Source organism: Schistocerca cancellata, chromosome 7 (assembly GCF_023864275.1).
Source record: "Schistocerca cancellata isolate TAMUIC-IGC-003103 chromosome 7, iqSchCanc2.1, whole genome shotgun sequence".
In the NCBI taxonomy this organism is placed as follows: Eukaryota; Metazoa; Arthropoda; class Insecta; order Orthoptera; family Acrididae; genus Schistocerca; species Schistocerca cancellata.
Window position 1 is genome coordinate 424,140,443 of NC_064632.1, and position 20,328 is coordinate 424,160,770.

Sequence of the window (20,328 nt, forward strand, 5' to 3'; positions counted from 1 at the left end):
ATATCGGTTTGTCACTATATGAGGTAGTGCACGGCCAAAAAATGCTGTCAGCGTTTGATTTGGTGAGGAAGGACCGGTGAATCTGTGTGTCAATTCACAAGGACAATTTGGGATATTTGGAAATGGATACAAAAGGTGAACACAAAGGCTTTGGAAAGGCAGGAAGACGCAGTAAAGCGGAAAGGAAGTTTACCACAGTATAGAGTGGGGCAATGGGTAATGCCATCCAGCCCCTATACGCAAAAAGGGAAAACGAAGAAGTTCCTCATGAGGTATCAAGGGCCATACCAAGTTGTTGATACCACATCTCCCATTAATGTTAAATTTCAACTGCCAACTAGAATGATGATAGTACACATTGGGCAGTTACGGCCATTTAAGGGTTGCCCGGATGTGATTCCGGGCGTGTCACAGAATGGAAAGAGGAAGAAAGAGAGAGTGAAGAGATGTGCTAAGCGCAGAGAAAACCAGGAAGATAAGAGTACAGCATGAAGTACCGTATGCTTTGCAATCCAGAAAGTAGTAGGGTAATTGTAATTTTTTTTTGTTTGTTTTTTTGTCATGTATCATTGGGTTTGCATAGAGTAATTAGGCATTGTATTTTCATATGTTGTATGTGTTTTTGAGTATTGCGAGCCTGCAAGGGGCAGCAGTATGTTTGAAGAGGGAGGAAGGGTGATGGTGATCCCTGTCCTCAGGTCACTGAAAAGGGAAGTGTAGCGTCTGACGTATGTGGAGTGTTGTTGGAGGAGAAATCTAATGCAGGTCTGGAGAAATAAAATGCGTCGGAGTAAATTTTACCGCAAAGCCGTATTAAATATGTGTTGAATGATGTCAGAGTCATATGATTTCCTGTTTAAATTTTTAGTTATCGACAGAGCTGTGTCAGGAAAGTTGTGTTTATTGCACCAGTTCATATAATGTAAATTTAAGGATAAAAGTAGTCACACAATCAGTGCTGAGTTTGGATAAAAAATAGTGAATGTTGGAGGAAAATCTGTGAAGCTACAAAAATGGGACACATGCACAGTGCAGTTATTTTTAGGCAGGGGAAAAGGAATAGACTGTCCAAGGAACATTGTGGAGCAAAAATTGAGTTTGCAACGGGTCGGGAGGCATTGGATCTTCTCCACCTACGAGAATTTGGTAGTAGTAGCAAGTCGTTTTGAGCGGGGAGTATTTGCAGAAGTGGCATGTATAGAGCTCGAGGGAAGCAGAATTTCAATAAATGGAACTAAGTGTAACATAATAGGACCAACCTTCCACCTGCCAGTGTAAATTTCAGGAGTCATGCAATTGAATGTTACGCAGCCACAGCTGTACTGGCCAGAAGCCACTTTAGAGTTTTGCCAAGGCAGAATCTGACCTTGTTAAATCATATTCTGGAGCCAGGTCTGTAGAGATCTGTAAACCAGTTCATTTTAGAGCAACAAGGGCGCATATCTGCTGAACAGCTTGAGCAACATGCCGCTCGGTAGAGGGGAAAGGCAATGGCAAATTATGATCATTTTGAGCAGCTCTGTGCCAAGTGTCATTGCAGTCTTAACTTTGTTATATGCTGTTTTCTTTTTGATCAGGTGGAGAGCTAATTCCAAGAGGGCACAAAGGGTATTCCAAGTCCCAGTGGATTGAATACTGAGGGCGTGAGACCGGTAAGTAAGGGGTTGATCGAGCAGTGGTTGTCCAGTAAAGAATTTTTACATTTTGTTTCATGTCATGGTTTTAAGGGTCATTAGTCCACATTTAAGTTTTCCAATAGTAAGGAAATATACCATGGGTGCCGACACAAACAAGTTAAGAGCTATTTAAGGGTTGACCTGGTTACCGGGTTTTTCCAAAGAGGGGAATAATATAGCTGCACCACAGTTTAAGATAGGAAAGTTAGATTCGGTGCAACATTTCTGACTGCACAAGTTACAGCCAGGCACAGGCCTGTTGACAGTAAGTTACGCTGACCAGTGGTTGCAAAGTAGAAAAGAGTAAATGCCGCAGGTTACAGGCAGAAGGGACCCACTGCCGCAACCTAGGTGTTGTGAGTACGTGACTCGGATAGGCACATTAGCAAAACAGAGGCGCACAGCCGTGTGTAAATAGGTGCGGGTTTCTAACAAAATTCATTCAAGTGTGACAGCTCTCCTGGATGGCAGGGCGTGTCACACCACCAGCTACACACAGCAGCAGATGGGGCACCAGTGTTCCAGTCCACGGTGGGTCGCTGGTTCGACACTCTGAGGCTGACGCAGGGTCCGTAGCAAGCCAGCCAGCCAACGACGGGCCACTCCACAGCTCGCTACCGTGGGCGGTCATCCTGGTTTCCAACACAGCAGCGCGTTGCACTGGGTCGCCGGGGTGGCGGCCTCAGCATTGAGGGACCCTGCGACGCGGACCAAGGTGAATGGGGCACTGTAGTGGAAACAAATAAATCATTTTGAAGGCTTGGACAAGTGTTAATATGGTGCTATCTACCTCTTCCTGCTACATTTGGTTATCCTGATATATTCGGTGGCAGAAGTTACCACTACAAAAGAAAGACACTGAAGCAATTCAGAGGGGGCAGCTAGATATGTTATCAGTAGGTTCCAACAACATGCTAGTGTTACACAGACGTTTTGAGAACTCAAATGGAATCCATGGAGGGAAAGTGATGTTCTTTTCGAGGAACACTATTGAGAAAATTTAGAGAATCAACATTTGAAGCTGATTGCAGGATGATTCCACTGCCTCCAACATAAAACTGCTTGAAGGACCACGAAGATAAGATACAAGAAATTAGGGCTCATATGGAGGCATATAGACGGTCTTTTTTCCCTTACATTATTGCGAATGGAACAGGAAAGGAAAAGACTAGTGGTGGTACAGGCTACCTTCTCCATGCATCATATGGTGGCTTGCGGAGTGTTTACGTAGATGTAGACGTATAATGTGCCTTTTGACAGTTGAATGTCTTCCTTACAATATTTATATTCCGTCAAGAACTTCCCACTATCATATCTACAGCAAAAATTCTTATCATTAAACCAAACTGTCTTAAACTAGAAAGAGTAATAAGCTTCTTCACATCAAGTTCAAAATTAGCACAATGACCAACCACAAACATTGCCCCACAACCAATTATCAAGCACAATTCTGAATATGAAGCATAGAGCTAAATCAAATTAATAAACGCCAGCAATTATCAAAGTACAATAATTTACTAACATAGTATCATCAGGCGTATGAGTAGCCATAGCAAAAGTAAGTCAAGAAGAGAAATGATCCTTGAATTCTTTTAGTTGTAACAAGCAAAACTATCAGTATGGCAATAAGTTTTATTGCAAAAGAATTAGAAAAAAGAACCATATTCTCATTCACTGACTCATTATTTGTCATAAAAATTCTCATTGTTTTGCCCCATCTCTTACTATGCTGTTACTAGAGTCAGTTTTACATTCCCACCAAATTTCAGGATGAACCTTACACTCAAGCTGTGTGTGCATTGTAATGAAACTTTCTAACAGATTAAAACTATTCTCTGGAATGGAACTTTAGCCCACACTCTTACATCTCCTGGACAATGTCTATGCAACCAAGCATCCATGTTAAATGGACATTCTGTCCTACAGTTTCCGCCAATACCTCTCTTCTAGTTCTGAAACTTCTCAGCAGCTCAGCTTCATACCTTGCTGGGGTAATGGTCACAAATTGAGGTTTGTTTCCTGAATAATTCTAACACTCTGCAGTGCTTGTGAGTTCTTTCAAGAAAATTCCTTACCACAGCAGGATGACGACGAAGATGATGATTATGATCATTCATAAACTGCAAGTTGTTATGTTAAATTTCTTTATCAGAAGATACATGCTGTTGCTATCATAAGATAATTGCAGGATAAAGTAAACAGGCAGGAAAAACTTAATGATGACAAATTCACCTAGATAATAATTCAGCAACAAAGTGCAGTCAGTTTATTAAAAGTTTAATCTGGCTACAGAAAGAACAAGCATCACAAGCTGAGGTGTAGGATGTCGTAATATGCCACACTTTTGAAGATGCTCAGTCAAAAACACAGATCAGAAATGTTTTACAAGTAACCAGTTAGGAACTCTAATCACATTTGAGGAGGAGCCCACGCTGCCAAAGGTCTGAAGCCAGGTTTATCTAAAAGAAAAAAAGCACATAATTTAATTATTATGCAGTAAAAAATAAGTGAATCAAAAATACAACACAATTTTATGCCCTTGAGAGCAACTGCATACCTTCTCACTGTCAGTATCCAGTGGTATGTCTGAAATACTGACAAACTGTGGGTAACAGCTGATGAGAAATTCAACACCTGGAGCTAAGTCTGCTGAAATTTTGAATGATTGTGGATCTTCTCCATGGTACTCCATAGAATTATCAGCATAATGAAAAATGTCGACAGTATCTTCATCATCATTATCCTCATCATTGTCATCTTCCATTACAAGCCTGCCAGAATAATGATTTGTCTGAATCAATTTGCAAATGTGCCTCTCACAGGTTCAACCAGTACTTTATTATCAGTACTGCCATATTCTAAACTTATACTACCTCAGTATGTGTGCACGGAGCAGTTTTATTTTTGTAGTAAGCTGTAGTTTGGTGTCCTTCGATATCTTCCCATCACTTAACATTCTTAACCCTCCACCTGTTACAGTCTGTTTCACTTCCTCTGTAAACATGATTGAGAAATAAAATTAATTTATACATAATACTAGAGAGTGCTTCACTTTTATTATTGGGATGGATGTGTGATTCATTGTAAACAGAGCATTACAAAGAAAACTTAAAGAAACACGATTTGAAAACTAATGCTCTGTTGTAAAAGTGTTGTCTTTCATTAAAAGAGAGTGTGAGAAACCTACAACAGGAAAATAATATTCTGAGTGTAGAGAAGAGGTAATATGTTTATTTTTTTAAAATTGCATAATAAAAAAGATAAATATATAAAAAATTTATTAATGTTAGAGCTGCCAACTTCTTAACCCTAAATATCCTATGCATGTTCATGAATCAGTGCACTCCCAGAGTATGTTGGGTGGAGGAATAGTTCCACCTTCTGCCGCTAGGTGAATATATGGCACTGTAAGCAAACATAACATGCTGTGGTTGCAGGAAAAGGGGAGAAATAAACACATGGTAATGGTGGTTCTTAAACATTTGCCAGGATATGTTCAGAAGTTACAACATATGTTCAATACAGCCTCCTGACTCAGCAACATGCTGCATCCGTAACAGGCTGTGGTTGACAGTTGCTCGCAGCATATCTGGTGTAATCAGAGCAATATGTTGTGTGCTTTCCTACTGATCAGAAATAGTAAAGATACATCCCTAATGGACACGATATCCCCACAACCAGAAATCATACGGATTTAGGTCAGGGGATTTGGAATGCCACACATCTTGAAATTCTCTAGAGATGATGCAGTCATTTCAAAATGTTTCTTGAAGCAAATTTTTTGCCTGCCACACAACATGTGCTGTTGCCACAGCTTACATGACAATATTGGTGTAGACACGGTTGTGTTCTTGCAAAGCTGGAATCATGTATTACATAAGGAGATGCTTATAACATGCACAGGCCCACAAGATGTCATCTCCTTGAAGAAATACAGATTGAGAATGAAGGAGCTTGTGAAACCACACCACACAGTCACGTACACTGACTGAGGCAGAGTAGAACAGTGACAGTTCATCCAAAGAGTATTCATGGGGGGAACCAGTGTAAAATGTGCCACAAAATCTTTTGAACTGTTGACCAGGGCAGAGAGATTTCCTGTGACACAGTTCAAGCACTGGCACCTGAGCCTGAGGCACATGCTGCATCATTGCCCACAGCTAAAGAAAGTTCGTCAACAACTGTCATGGGGATGGGTTGTTTCTCTCTCCCTGCTGAACAACTTAATTCACCTGCGTTTTTCAAACTTCTCGATCATATTCTTTAGCTCATTTATTGACATGGGGCCTCTTTGCAGCTGTTTCTTTCGGTGATGTTCCTGCAATGCAGAATTGCTGTTGCTGCCGTTCTTATCAAACAACTTTACTGGGAGTGCACTGTCTTTCTTCTCAACAGCCATTACATTCATATGGAAAATTTCAACCTCCTTAAACCTTTTCACTGACAGACATTTCACAAAATAAATCAACAAACATCGCCAAGTGACAAAGAGCATACAGATATCGAAACTGAAACATTTCGTATTCTGACTGCTTACAGTGCCATATTTTCATCTGGTGGCAGAAAGTGGAAATATTATTTTTTTTCCCCTACATACTCCATGAGTACACTGATTAACAAACATACCTACAATGTTTCAGTGTCTTACACAGCCTGCACTGTCACACTCTCAAAACCCTCAGTTTAATTATGAACACTCAGTATTATACTGACAAATAATTCATAAACACACAATACTAACAATTTCAGAGGGTCACCTCTATTTAATACAGATCCAGTTAAATATAATGGTGTGAGGTCTGACAAAATAGAAATGAGACTACTTACATTAGTCGAAACTGTTTGCCTTTGAGCACTGGAATATGACTTTTTCAACTTTGAAATGTGTCTTCATGCTATGACAAGTTTCAATTTGGTTTACCATCACAGCGGCAGCTTACAAGCAGTTGTGTTCTTGCATTCTAACAGAAAATGTGTTTGAGGTCTGACCCAGAAATTTAAACTGATCATGTGTACGTACAAAATATGTTCAATCATGGTCATTATCTTCAAAGTGAAACCAATCTGAGCCCAAATATATCCACAGCAAAATGATTCAGTACATCTGAAATGCAATATGTGCAAATATCAAACAACAAACAGTTCCTAGGTAATGTAAGCAGACTCGTTATTTTGTCAGATTTTGTACTATAAGGCAATACAGCGTTCTTTGGCAAATCGATGTCTAGCAGATACAATTAACAAATTGAATACGAAATACATAAGCTTATATGTAGGGTACTGTTAGTAAGAAACAATGAGAAAAAATGTTTATGATTCATCAGATGTTGAATAATATCATGTATGGTAAAGGGCAAAGAGGGGCAGTGAAGACACACCACGGGCAACAACAAAGGGGGAATAAGCAGATGACAAATATAGTCAGAATCAGGGATAATAAAAGGTTAACAGAAGATAGCTAGTTTTAGCTCTGGGCAATTGCATATGTTAATGACACCCGAAAAACAAAGTTCCCTAATCACCAACATCAGAGTTGTAATGGGTCCCTTTTCGCAACATGGTGGTTTTATCTATTGACACAAACTGAAAACTGCACATTTAATCCTAACAATAAACCTACTGTGACAACTGAAAATTTGTGCCAAACAGGCTTGCAATTGGATTTCCTTCCTACTGTGAGCAGCTGCCTTAACCATTAAACCATCTGAGTATGCCAAAGACCCAATTTAAACTTTTATTCTAATTGATGTTTTTCGAACACTACTACCAGAGATTCTTCAGGAGTTATACGGGAATAGTAGCATTGTGAGAAGGGAGTTAGTAGAAGACTGACTTTCTCTGTGACAAGGGATATATACAAAATTGATTAAATGCACTGAAATGAAAACAATGGATCAATAGGGATGAAATCACTGAAGATAAAAGGAAATATGATTGCAGTGCAAACTGTTCAAGGATTGCTTACAAAAAACAAGTTCAACTGAATGCAGGTTGCAGTAGGTACGCAGCAAAGAAGATACTGACACAGAACAGACTAGTATGGAGAACAGTATCAAACCAATTTTTGGACTGAAGAAGATGATGGCATGTGCGGTGAAACAAGCATCATCAACGTCATGACTGTCATGCTGTATACCATGCTGTGCAACAGAATATTGTGTATTGGCTGCATACACACTCTGCCCATGTCCATTCATTCTATTTGGTAACTTGATAAGAGGTGGTATGGGGGTGCATAGGGCAAGTCTTGCAGTGGGCATGGTCACAGGGGTGGAGCCATAGGGTAGGGAGATGGGTGCAGGAGTAAACAGACTGACAAGGATATTGTGGAGACTGGGAGGGCGACAAAAAGCTATTCTAGATGTGATGGGCATAATGTCTGACAGAATGAACCTCATTTCAGGCTAAGATTTTAGAAAGTCATAGCCTTGTTTAAGTAGCTGATTAATACATTCAAGACCACTATAATACTGAGTGACAAGTTGTGTACTCTTAAGTTGTCTCTTGGAGGGAGCAGAAGCATCTGGATTGTATGTGATGGTCCAGAACGTTTGGGTGAGAATGGTGGTGTATTGCTGTAAAGAGTCTGCATCTGAACCAATATGTTTGCCTAGAATCCAAGGGTGTACAAAGGAAACATTTGACGTGGAAAGGACAGCAACTGTCAAAATGTAAGTACTGTTGTTTTTTTAGCAGGTTTAAAGTGAATAGGCGTGTGTAGCTGACCTTCGGTGAGGATGAGATCAATGCCAAGGAAAGTGGCATGGGATCTGTTATAAGACCATGTGAAAATTAACTGGGAGAGTTATTTAGAGATTCCAGGAATTTTAATAGGTCAGCCTCACAATAAGTCCACATGGCAAACATGTCATCAATGTATCTAAACCAAACCAGGGGCTGAAGGCTTACAGATCCCAGGAAAGCCCACTCCAAGTGATCCATGAAAAGGTTAGCATAGAAGGGGACACCTTTGTTCCCATAGTTGTGTCTGTATCTGTTTGTATGTCTGTCCTTCACAGAGGAAGTATTTGTTGGTAAGCATGAAGCTGATTAACTTGAGCAGGAAGGATGTCATGGGTTTTGAATTGAGTGGGTAGTGACCACAGAAATGTTCAGCAGCAGACAGACTGCATACATGGGAGATGTTGGTACAGAGGGAGGTGGCATCAATGGTGACAAGCAAGGTGTGTAGTGGAAGTGGGAGGGGCACAGAGTTGTGATGATCTACAAAATGGTTGGTGTCTTCAGTATAGGAGGGAAATCTTTGGAGCAGCATTGTAGGTGTTTATCAACTAAGGTAGATACATAGTTGGTGGGCACTTGAAGCCAGAAATTATAGGACGGCAAGGGTAATTGAGTTTATGGATCTTAGGAAGAAGGTAAAAGGTGGGGATGCATGGTTTGGGTGGGGTAAGAAGTATAGATTGGGGCATAAGTCCTTGTGCAGGTCCTGGGGTTTTAAGGGGGGACTGCAGATTAGTTTCAACCACAGGAATGGGACCCTGATGGCAGGAGCAGTACATAGATGTGTCAGACATCTAGCAGAGACTTTCACTTACATACTCCCATTAGTCAAGTACCACAGCAGTAGATCCTTGTCTGCTGAGAGGATAGTGATGGAGTTATCAGCTTTTAGGAAATGAAGAGCCTGGAGTTCTGGATAGGACAAGTTAGGGTCCATGTTGTAGGAACTGGAGGAAGGGCTCTGAAGCAATGCTGGATGTGAGGAATTCTTGGAAGGTTTGTAAGGGATGATTTTGAGGTACTGATGGTGGATTAAGTTGGGATTGTGAGGGTTCAATGTCAGATTTGCTGTGGGAATGGTTTTGGAATTGGGTTGAAAAGTGATATTTCCAGTTGACATTATATGTAAACGAAAGGAGGTCCTTCACCAAAGCAGCATGATTAAATGCAGGTTTATGGCTGAAAGTGAGACTCTTGGGTAACAGAGATAATTCACGAGGGGAGAGTGCTTTAGATGAGAGGTTAAGGACACTGTACTGTTATGACTTGTTGCTATGATTATGAGTTTTTATTGGCCTGGGAAGCATTGGTGAAGGTTGAGGGATGTTACGGAGGCTGGCCAAGCTCAGTTTGTAGGAGAGGGGTGGTGACTGGTGATGTGGTAGTTTATGGAGCTGCAGAGGGACAGGAAGGGAAACACCACTGTTCAGGTAGTTTAGGAGAAGGTGAGATCGTTTACTGAGTAGAAGTCAGGCATGTTGTTGCAGTTTGAAATTGGCTTGGCAGGAAACAAGAGGGGCACACAATTTGAGGATTTTGTAGAATGAGATTAGTCTGGTGGAGTGGAAATTGGCAGATAGAGCATATATGTCACAGATTAGCTGGTTATGTGCAAAAGATAACTGTATTTGAAACTGTAAAAGAGGCTGGTGTAGAATAGGATTACATCCAGAAACAGAGGCTTTCAATGCTAGGCCTTTGGGAGTAACCCCAAGGAACAAGCAGGTTTCAATAAATAGAATGTGTAACCTTAGTTTCAATAGTGCAAAAGCAGAAATTTTCAAAGCACCTCACTATAACAGCAGCTGCGTATTCACTGATTTTTTAAAGATTTAATCTAAAAAATTAAATAATGATTACCAGCACAAAAACTGGTACAAACATACAGGCACTGAATTAATACTTTGAATTTCTGTATTCTTTAAAACAAAAATGGTAACCATAGGCGAAACTATACTCCATAAATGACATTTAGACTGATCTGTAACATGAAATATTTTCCAATGGGACATAAAAAAATGTTTCCCCCATTTCCTGTTGTTTTACAGGCTATTGTTTTGTGAAAGCAAAGAAATGAGCTATAATTATATACATTGTTAGTAAACTAAAGTAGACACTGTACAGATTGAAACAAACATCTTGCAACAGTGCATTCTGTGTTTGCCAACCTAATAATTTTTGGGCAAGTTCTGCAATACACAGCATAACAAGCTACAACAGGATAGTTCACAATGCACCAAACTGGACACGAGTATGATGTGCAGGCTAAGGCTCGGCCTGTCTTGTCTTTGCTTGGTACATCTATGAAGTACACAGTACAGCATGACATCTCATTTAACAGTGCAGTGCGGCATTGTTCTATCGCGATGACCTTCTTTGGTTCGGCACAATCATCGTGTCAACGCTGTTTATGCTTCGCTACTTTTTCATGGCCTAAATAAATTTCACAGGTCAAGTGACTGTTTGCACAAAAAGTGTCAGTCTGGTGACCTATCATTAACAAACCTTTAAAAATGAACTGAACGGACAGAAGAGAACAATAAGAATTTTCAGCATCTATTGTGTTGTATACAATTGCATAATTGATGGGTACTGCAACTACCGACAGGTGAGACCATTAGTTACACCACAAAGTAGAAAAGGGGAAGGAAATAAATCTTTTCTGAAGTTCACACTGGCATAGCCACAGGTGACACTAGACAGAGGTGGTGACTTAGCAATGCAGCAAAAAGAGACAATCAACACTGTAAGTCAATTGCAGAAGTGAGCAAACGTTGCAACATCTGCACCAGTTCCCAGGCATGAGCTACTGAGCTACACATTCAGTAGAACCTTGACACCTCAACTCAGAGAGAGAGAGAGAGAGAGAGAGAGAGAGAGAGAGAGAGAGAGAGAGAGAGAGAGAGATTCATTAGCTCTATTAATGTGGAGCAACAAGCTATATCTCGGATGCAATAACACCTATCAGAGACTTGAGAGAGCGGTTAAGAGACTGTAACAAATTGTTAAGCAAACACAGGAGAATGAGGGTCGCTGACTACTAGTAAAGAAGCATGTCACATTTGGAGATAACGAACAGAGCCTCACCTAATTGCCTTCCACCTGTCTCCATAAATACCACAGTTCTCCAGCTCTCATTTCAATTTGTCATTAGGATTGATGGCACTCATACCAAAGCACACAATTCAATGATTGTTACAACGTAGTGACATCCACGTATTAGGTGTTCCAGCACTTCTCGTGGACACACTGCTTGCCATTCCTGAGATGACAACATCCGAGTAACCACTATCTGCTGCTTGTGGAACTTTGAACTGGCCTCTTAACACAACGCCGAGGGGGAGACTGAGGGCCTTGTAACACCAATATGTCTTGTGGTGCTCTCTGTACTAACATAATCACTGCTGGATGAGAGGCCATCCAGTGCCCTGTTCCTGACCATCACTACAGGTACTACTTCTGGGTGCCAGGAGTCTACCTGTCTCCAAGACAAATTTGAGGACTTGGGCTTTGGCATCGGGTCCACCAGCTTGATGAAGTCACTGCGCACACACCAAGACATGCCGCTGTGCCAGGTTGTCCTTGTTAACAACCTGGAAAATCGCAAAATTTTATGGGTGCAATATGTTGGACATTTCAATGTGACAGTAAAGTCACTCTGGGCCAAAGGCGAGACAGTACAATGCTACTCTTGCCAGCAGCTTAACTACATCCAGAGGTACTGGTCTCCTGGCCTGCTGCATCAAGTGCTCAGGCCCGTGGCCTTTTTCGCAAGAAGCAGCTGGCTTGCCGTGACAGCAGCGGTGTACATGTTGCCAGGTAAAGAGGGTGCTTGCCCTTCTGCAGAGGCTGTGAACACAACTGTGAGGCAAGGATGCATCTTACAAGAGGGTGCAGCTTCACACTAGCTTCACTGCTGCTACTAAGGGTGGGGCGCCTGACCCCTCCACCCAGAGGCACGAGTTACGGCAGCCACCTGCAGCGCCTGTGGCTACACATGAGGCAGCGGCTACTCCCGCAGCCACGACTGCCGTTCCCCGCAGGCGCCACTGTCGCGCAATGCAAGCCACCCCCATGGCAGCCTGAAACTGATGCGCTGCTGTGGCAGTGGCCCGTTCCACGTGATGTGCCACAGCCGGCATCTGAGGCTGTGCAGCAGCTGCTGCATACTGAGCGGCCACAATCAGCTTCCCCCACGGTGCAGGCTGCCCAAGCGGCCTCCACAGCTGAGCTCTGATCAGTCTTGTGATCATTGAGCCAGTTGCTCCAACAGCTTCTGGCACTAGTAATCACTGCTAGGATGGTCCTGAAGGCTTACATTGTGACTTCCAAGCAGTGGCAGATGCAGAAAAACCTCAAGGAGGGGTGCTAAACATATCTTGAGCTACCTTCACTTTTACCATAATAATAATCAAGTCACAGGCAAAGTTTTATTTAAACTGCTTATACACATATACAAGACAATGCCATCTCATGATATAAAAAAGTTACAATTGTGGTTCTATTCCTTAAATGATGGATTAGACAGAAATGTATAAAATACAATGACATGGACACATGCTACATAAAAAAGTACAACTACTCGATAACTCGATTCAGTCCTGACTGCTGGGCGTGGTGCAGGTGGCAATGTGAGCAGCTCCACACGTGGGGTGCGTGTGCCCCTATCTGTATCCGTCGCTGCTTCCGAGACACAACATCGATAATTTACATATCAATGGTCTTACCGTTTGCGCATTCAATGCAAACAGTTTGGTGTCCTAGCAGAGGGAATTTGGGGAGTTCTTGTGGGATGAGGAAACTGACACCTGCTTCATGTGCGAGACCTTCCTGAAACCTGAAATACGGGTAAGGGTAGCCAATTATCGGTGCTATCGCAGTGATGAACTGACTGCCGGTGGAGGGTCTGCTGCCTACTACAAGGTACAGCTGCCGCCTCTCGCCATGATGGAGGCTGCTGGGTTGGCTGTTACCACCACAGCAGGAGTAATCAACTTCATTGGAGCCACTGAAGGGATTGGTACAGGAAGCAGACCTCGACATCTTGCTATCACTGTGTGGGAAACTTTTCACTGTGGGCGATTTCAATGTCAAAAGCATGCAATGGAACTCCTTCCTCACCAACACCAATGGGCGTCACCTGGTTCATGCTGCTCTACGCTATGGTTTTGGGGACTTATGACCACATGGTACTCCTCGCTCGAGGCCAGACCATGTGCTCAACATCACCATATTCAAAGGTGTCAGACAATTTACGTTGGCCAAGGTCCGATGTGCCCTGTCATCCAATCATCTCCTGGTGGTCTTCGACATGGAGGTAATAGGTGCATCCATGCCAGCTGGCTGTCTCAACTTTCGTGGCATCAACAAGGACAGATTCTGAGGCAAAATGCTTGGCTAACATAGTGATGAGCCTGATCCTGCCCTGGAGGGGATCAATGAAGTGTTGGTCTTCTTCGCCTAGCAGTTGATCGGTGCTGCACAGGTGGTCACTCCCAGGAGGTGAGATGTCATGCCAGCTTCCACTACACACCTTAGAGATTATTAGTGACAAGAATCACCTCTTCTGCCTCCCTATGATGAAGCACTGCCTCAACAGGGCATGGTGCGAGATTTGGGCCACCATTGATGACCTCCGAAACCACAACTTAGCGGCCTTGTGGCTACCCCACAGACAACTGAAAGCAGTGCCTGATCGATTGCCAAGTGTTTCCTATGTTGCCATCAGCAAGTCCTGCCTGTCCATGCAGGAAGCGACACCACCTGCAAGCCTGATGCTAAGACCAGCATCCTTGCAAACGTATTTACCAAAAATTTCCAGTCATCCATGGATGTGATTGATGTCGATCACGTCCATCTTGTCAAGAACCCACTGCTGGTCTTCCTTGCAGGCAGGTGTGATGATGACATGATCGTACCGATAACAGCCATAGAAGGCGATTGGCAACTTTGCCGCCTCGACGTGAAGAATGTGGGTGGCACCGAAAGTATTGGCAACTGTCTGTTGCAGGTGCTGCTGCCATAGGTCTATCAGCCCCTGGTGGACATCTTCAACAGTATTCCGAGCTCCAGAGTCTTTCATTCTATTTGGAAATATGCGGAAGTGGTTGCCATCCCCAAAAGCGGCAAGGGCCCCTGTGTGGCAGAACACTACTGGTCGATCAGCCTGCTCGTCCCCCTCACCAAAGTCTTTGAGAAGATGTATGCAGGGTGGCTGGTCTGCTATGCCATGGCTGAACAGCTCAATCTAGAGGATCAGTTCAGTTTCTGGAGTGGCTATTCTATAACATAACAGCTGCTGCGCTTGCTGGAGCAGGTGATGCGAGCCTTGGAGATGAGGGAGTGCCTATGAGTACTCTTGTTGCTCCTCGACATCTCCAAGGCTTTCAACTCCATGTGACGCGACAGCATTGTATACAAACTCTTTGTGGATGGGGTACCAATGTTGCCTGTGGTCTTGCTGTGCTCATTCCTTTCAGAATGCACTTTCCATGACTGAGCAGATGGAGGGACTTCCACCATTACATGTGAGGGTGTCACAAGGTTCCATTATTGGCCCCTTGTTTTACTCCCTGTACATGGTCAATGCACCACGGGTGGCACACTTGTAGTTTACACTCTATACTGATAACACAGAATTGTTCACCTGCAGCATGAACGTGGTCGCGATTCAATGCCACCTCCACGGCTTGAATGTGATGTCCATGTGACTGATCCACCACATGGCACCTTACATTCAGTGCAGCAAAGAGTCAGGTAGTTACCTCCTCGTGGAAGAGTCTGGCTCCTGACCTGCCGCTGTTGCGGACTGGCAAATACCTAGAGGTGATGCTCGACAGGTGCCACACATTAGAGAAATCAGGGGGAGGGCAACGGGATGTCTTTGTGTGCTCTAACCGCTGCTCAATCCTTCGGGAATGTGTGTGCATCCACACAGAAGGAAGAGGTCATGGCTGGTATTGCCAGAACTATATACTTATATGGATATGGTGTCGGACATGTCTGAAAGAACGGACAGCATATCCATATAAGTATACCCATATCTCACTCCAGGCTGTATACCCCATGAGGCAGAGATGTCTGCAAGCACCCACAGCTCACTCACAGGGCAGGTGCAGAAGACAGACTATCTTCCACATCACCCTACTGAATCATGTTCACATCTTGTTCTGTTGTGCATACGGGCCATTTGCCCATCCCTGCCAGTGGGCACATGGCTGGTACATACAATCTTACAGGCTACGGCCTAGTTTCCTGACTGGCCAAATGTGCCCACAGGCGGGCACTTGAGCTCGAAGAATATGGCTTAGTCCTGATAGAGAGGCAGTATCAGGGCCACAACCACCAGGATCATTTTAGTCTCATGTTGCCCCCTTTGATGCTCTACTATACCAAGCTATTTGTTCCATGTAACACAAGCAGACTATCTCTTTTGGGGTTGCTGGTATAGATGTATCTCTAGTCTGGCACTCTAATGCAATTACTAAATTTTGCTGATATTGGGTGCGTGAGCATCGCACGAGTTTAGTGTTATTAAACACTATTCTGTGCTCCTTTGTCATGTTGTTTTCTGAGACAGCACACTTCTCAGGCTGTCTTAGTTTTATTCAGTTGTTGAAGTGACAAGCCCCAGTTAAAAATTTTTGTATGACCTTTTAAAACTGGTGAAAACGTAATGACAGTAGCAATGGCTTCTGTGAATGCAAGGAAGTCTTACAATGCACATATTGGTATTCTGATTTCTATCTTTTTATGATGAAAACAATGTTGTGATCCTTGGTAATTTGAGTATGTAAATTTTACACGGCTTATGAATGACTTCTTTATATTCGTGGTTGCTATAGTGAAAAAATATACAAAGAAGAAGCTATGGAAATTACAATTTGTACATAAGATACAAACAAATTGAACAGGAACATAACAATGGTGAACTGATGGGGAAAAGTATGCAGAATGCAAACAGAAAATTAGAGGAATGAAGCCTTTGGAAAAGAATGGAGCAAATCAAACTAGAGTAAATTGAACTTATATCAATTGCAGTAGTAAAATATAATTGGAGAGAGAGTACAAATCTCCTCAGTAGGGAAGCACAGTACTGGGAGCAGGCCCAAATGATTTTAATGGTTTATGAAGTACCCTGGCTGTTACGTTAAACATTATGCATGAAAATAGAATTTGCTGCCAATTAAGACTGTTTGTTACAGCTAAACTTTAAGACTGACTTTCTTCCTTTGGTGTCTGCAGATATTATCTTTTTCCTTCTTGTTTGCCAGATTATTCCCAAAGCTGGGGGTGGGGGTGGGAATTGCAGCTACTTTTTAAACTTTCGTTGCTCAGCACAATTTCAACAGTTCCTTTCGTGACATTTGACGTGTAGCTGCCTCTCTTCTACAGTACATATTGTTAAAATTATTTTTATAAAGAATGTTGTGATTGTATGCAACAGATTATATGATACTAACTCACTATTAGCAACAAATTGTATTAAAAAATAAACAATAGCATGTCATTTTCAAATCACGATGTTCTTGAAGACACCTCTTCAAGTCCATTATTGACTTTAAACAATATTCTTCTCATTAATTTTTGCAGAATAGGTACTCTACTGGCTTGTGCAGCATTTAGCTAGAAAATTATTCTGTGAAAGAGCAAGGATTGAAAGTATGCAAAATAGTAGCATGTTAACAAATTGAAAGTAGTTTGTAAGTGCAAGGCAAGTCTAACTACAAATGCTGATCAGCTTACCACTGAGTATTTCAGTTTGTTATAAAATGAAATCTAGTAGTTTTTTGTGGACAGAAGTTATTTTTGGAATGTGGTTCATCTAATGCAACTAAATGAAAAGCTTTTTTTATTGTGCCATACATGTTTCATTTCTTTTTATTTATGAAGCATCTTCTGTGACCTGTAATACAGTTTGTATATAATATTTGTGTTCCATAATAATTACAGACTTGTCACTTTATTACAGTTTTTTTCTTATTCTTTTGTTGTTAGGTGAAAACCACTTTTTGTTGCACAAGTTTTGTGAAGTTAAATTAATATTTATAATTTCTTACAATCTGTGATCTTATTAGTGCATATGTGTCGCCCTGGAGTTGTACTTAGGTGGTCTGTGTACCCAAGATGTCCAATTTTCAGCATTTTATGAAACAAATATTAGTTTAACAGAACAAAACTTGTGCTACAAAAAGTTGTTTCTCACCTAACTACAACAGAATAACAAAAAACTGTAATGTAGTAACAAATCTATAATTATGATGTAACAAATATTATACACATGAACAAACTGTATTACAGGCACCTGCAGATGCTTCACAGATAAAATGATGTAAAATGTGTACAGCAAAATTAAAACAGCCTTTATTAAGGTGCATTAGATGAATCACATTCCAAGAGTACAGAAGCAACTTAACAACAGTGGAAAACATAAAAAATGGCAACAAGATATTTGTTTACTTACTAAAACACTTTGCAATAGAAGTATTTATAGAGAAAAGTTATGTCAACAGCTGATAAACTGTATTCACGACAACACAAAGCTGACTTATCATCATATCTTGTGATCTGGTAATAGACCACACTGTAAGACAAGCGCAATGAATGAATGAATCATCAATGATGTGTGGACTAGAACTTCACCTTCTGTTAGAACAGGAGGAAATGCATCATGCATGAACTCCTTTGCCATCTGATCAACAGCTGCATCAATGGGCAAATGTTCCCACAATTTATCAAACAGCTGATGCAGCTGTGTTATGAAAGCTTCTCTACGTTCATCTCCAGTTTTATCGCTGTGTGCAACTCCCATATACTGCAGATAATCAACTGGTAAGCCGCGCCGAAAATCTACAGTTTCCTCAGTAGCAACGCTAAGTGCTGCAGGCAGCATCTGCAATATCAACATATAAATCTCATCATGAAGGAGAACTTTCAGGGTTATGGAGCATTTCATGTTACACATTGTCACAAGAGAATCAGTCACTTAAAAAATACACTAATAGGCCAGTAGGCTTTAAGTCCAAATAAAGAATAATTGCCACAAAAGGCTTGATTGTTTTAATGACTGCATTTTTGGCCCAATTTGACTATCCTAGATTTCCTACCTTGGCAGAGATGTGTTTAAATGGTTGGGATGGGGGAAAGGGGGGGGGGGGGGGGTAAAAAAGTGCCCCGAAGAGGGGTATTTTTGAGGTTTTATGGTTTATCTCATAAAGAATACATTAAAAGTTGTAGGACATTAAATTCTGCATTGAATGAGACCAGATGTATAGTTTTTGGACCACTGTTCCCACACTAGTGCTCATCATAGTTGTACAAATTTTATATATTTATGAAAAATTTTCGTTTTAACTTCTACTTTTTGGTAACATCATCAGAACTAACCCACCTATCAATAAAGTGGTTCTTATGAAAGTTACAGAGGAGTAAATTCTGCATTCAACTAGACGAAATGGGATTTTTTTTGGACTGCTTGTTTCCATATAGCTCCACCTTAAATTTGGACCAACTCACATTGATTGTATAGGTTGTAATGAAGAATGGGGAATTGTTTTGTTGCAGCCTGTTTAATACTGAAGTCAGGCAAAGGGTAAAACGTGTGATTCTCACAAGAATGAATGACAATGAGAGAAGAGATCAGCACCTTGAAGAGAGGTCTATCTCAACAAGTCCTTTGGAAGCCCTTGATCATGAAACTTTGAAGCAGATATTTGCACAGGAACTTTAAGAGCTGGAGCTGAATGGACTCTCTACTTTGACATGACTACTCTGATGAAGCAATTCATCCAGGCTGAGTGGAGTGGCAACTGGGAACTGCACTTCACCACTGATAAGAAAATGCTACCCTATTTTCAGGCCAGTGGGCTTTTCCTGTATGCTAAATCTGCGAAGATCTATTCACAAGACATGATGGGCCTTGAAAAGTAAATATCTCAGGAAGACTGTACACAGTTTGCACTCAACAGGTGGTTTCCATCAGAAGGTCTGGAGTGGGTTATGGTCTACATTATGATGGGCAGCCCTAATGCACTCACTGTAAGGTACCAGAGGGCCCAGTCATGGTCGCAGCATTTCAGACAGTACTCTGAGTAGGTGGATTCTGACCATGCCAACTGTTACTACTGTGACTCGGCAGGTGGAAGAGTTTTGTGCCGTATCACTCACGACCTCAAAGCAACATGTTGATGTGAGGAATGCTATTGAGTGGTTTCAATCCCAGGATCCTCCCCCTGTAACTAATTTTGTTATGTCCATCAGTACAGGAATTGTCAGGGATGACTCAATCAACTGCCAAAGAGCCTTTGAAATTGGTAATTCCTCAATGTTCAACCTGGTTGGCCAAACCTTTGAAAAGTTTTTATATTAAAAAAAGGAAAAAAGAAAAAGCAAAAAACAATGATTCAAATCTCAGGTGACCATTGATTGGGGAATGTACCAGTGAACACTGAAACAGTATTCCATTAGATAGTACTCCTCAAGAAAACCAATGAATAGCTTAAAGAATTCTTCGGTCATGAGCTAACACCCTATTCCCTCTCTCTGTTTGATGCAGTGGGACTGAGTAAAACTTCCAAGTCAGTGTTATATGACACCACTGAATGAGGTAAATGTGGAAGGAGCAGCTTTTGTCATCAATGATGGACTTCTTCTCCACAGAGTTGTGCGGAACAATGGTGAAACATTCCAATTAATCTTAACCAAATATGTTGACTACCTATAAAGATACTACAAACGAAGTGCGACAAGTGTGGTGTTTGAGGGCTACCCAGAAGACCTGCCCACCAAGAGCATCAAATAAGCTGAGCATCTCTGTCAAAGCCAAAGACACACTACTCCTGAGATCATCTTTATCGAGTTAATGATGCTGACCATGTCGCAGGAGCAATTCCTTTCCAATGATAGAAAT

The 20,328-nt window shown here is 41.7% G+C and overlaps 1 protein-coding gene across 2 annotated transcripts in view; it reads right to left on the reverse strand.

The window, feature by feature from the left end:
* Positions 1-3,913: 3,913 nt before the first annotated feature.
* The window catches only part of LOC126092334 (ribosomal oxygenase 1), a 63,344-nt gene continuing 46,929 nt past the window's right edge, over positions 3,914-20,328 (reverse strand). For both annotated transcript variants that reach the window (XM_049907870.1, XM_049907871.1), the window contains exons 6-9: positions 18,063-18,312; positions 4,550-4,670; positions 4,234-4,447; positions 3,914-4,135 (exon numbers count right to left, since the gene is read on the reverse strand). In XM_049907870.1, coding sequence (XP_049763827.1) covers positions 4,082-4,135; positions 4,234-4,447; positions 4,550-4,670; positions 18,063-18,312 — 639 coding nt within the window. In that variant the 3' untranslated portion in view covers positions 3,914-4,081. The remainder of the gene's footprint in view (positions 4,136-4,233; positions 4,448-4,549; positions 4,671-18,062; positions 18,313-20,328) is intronic.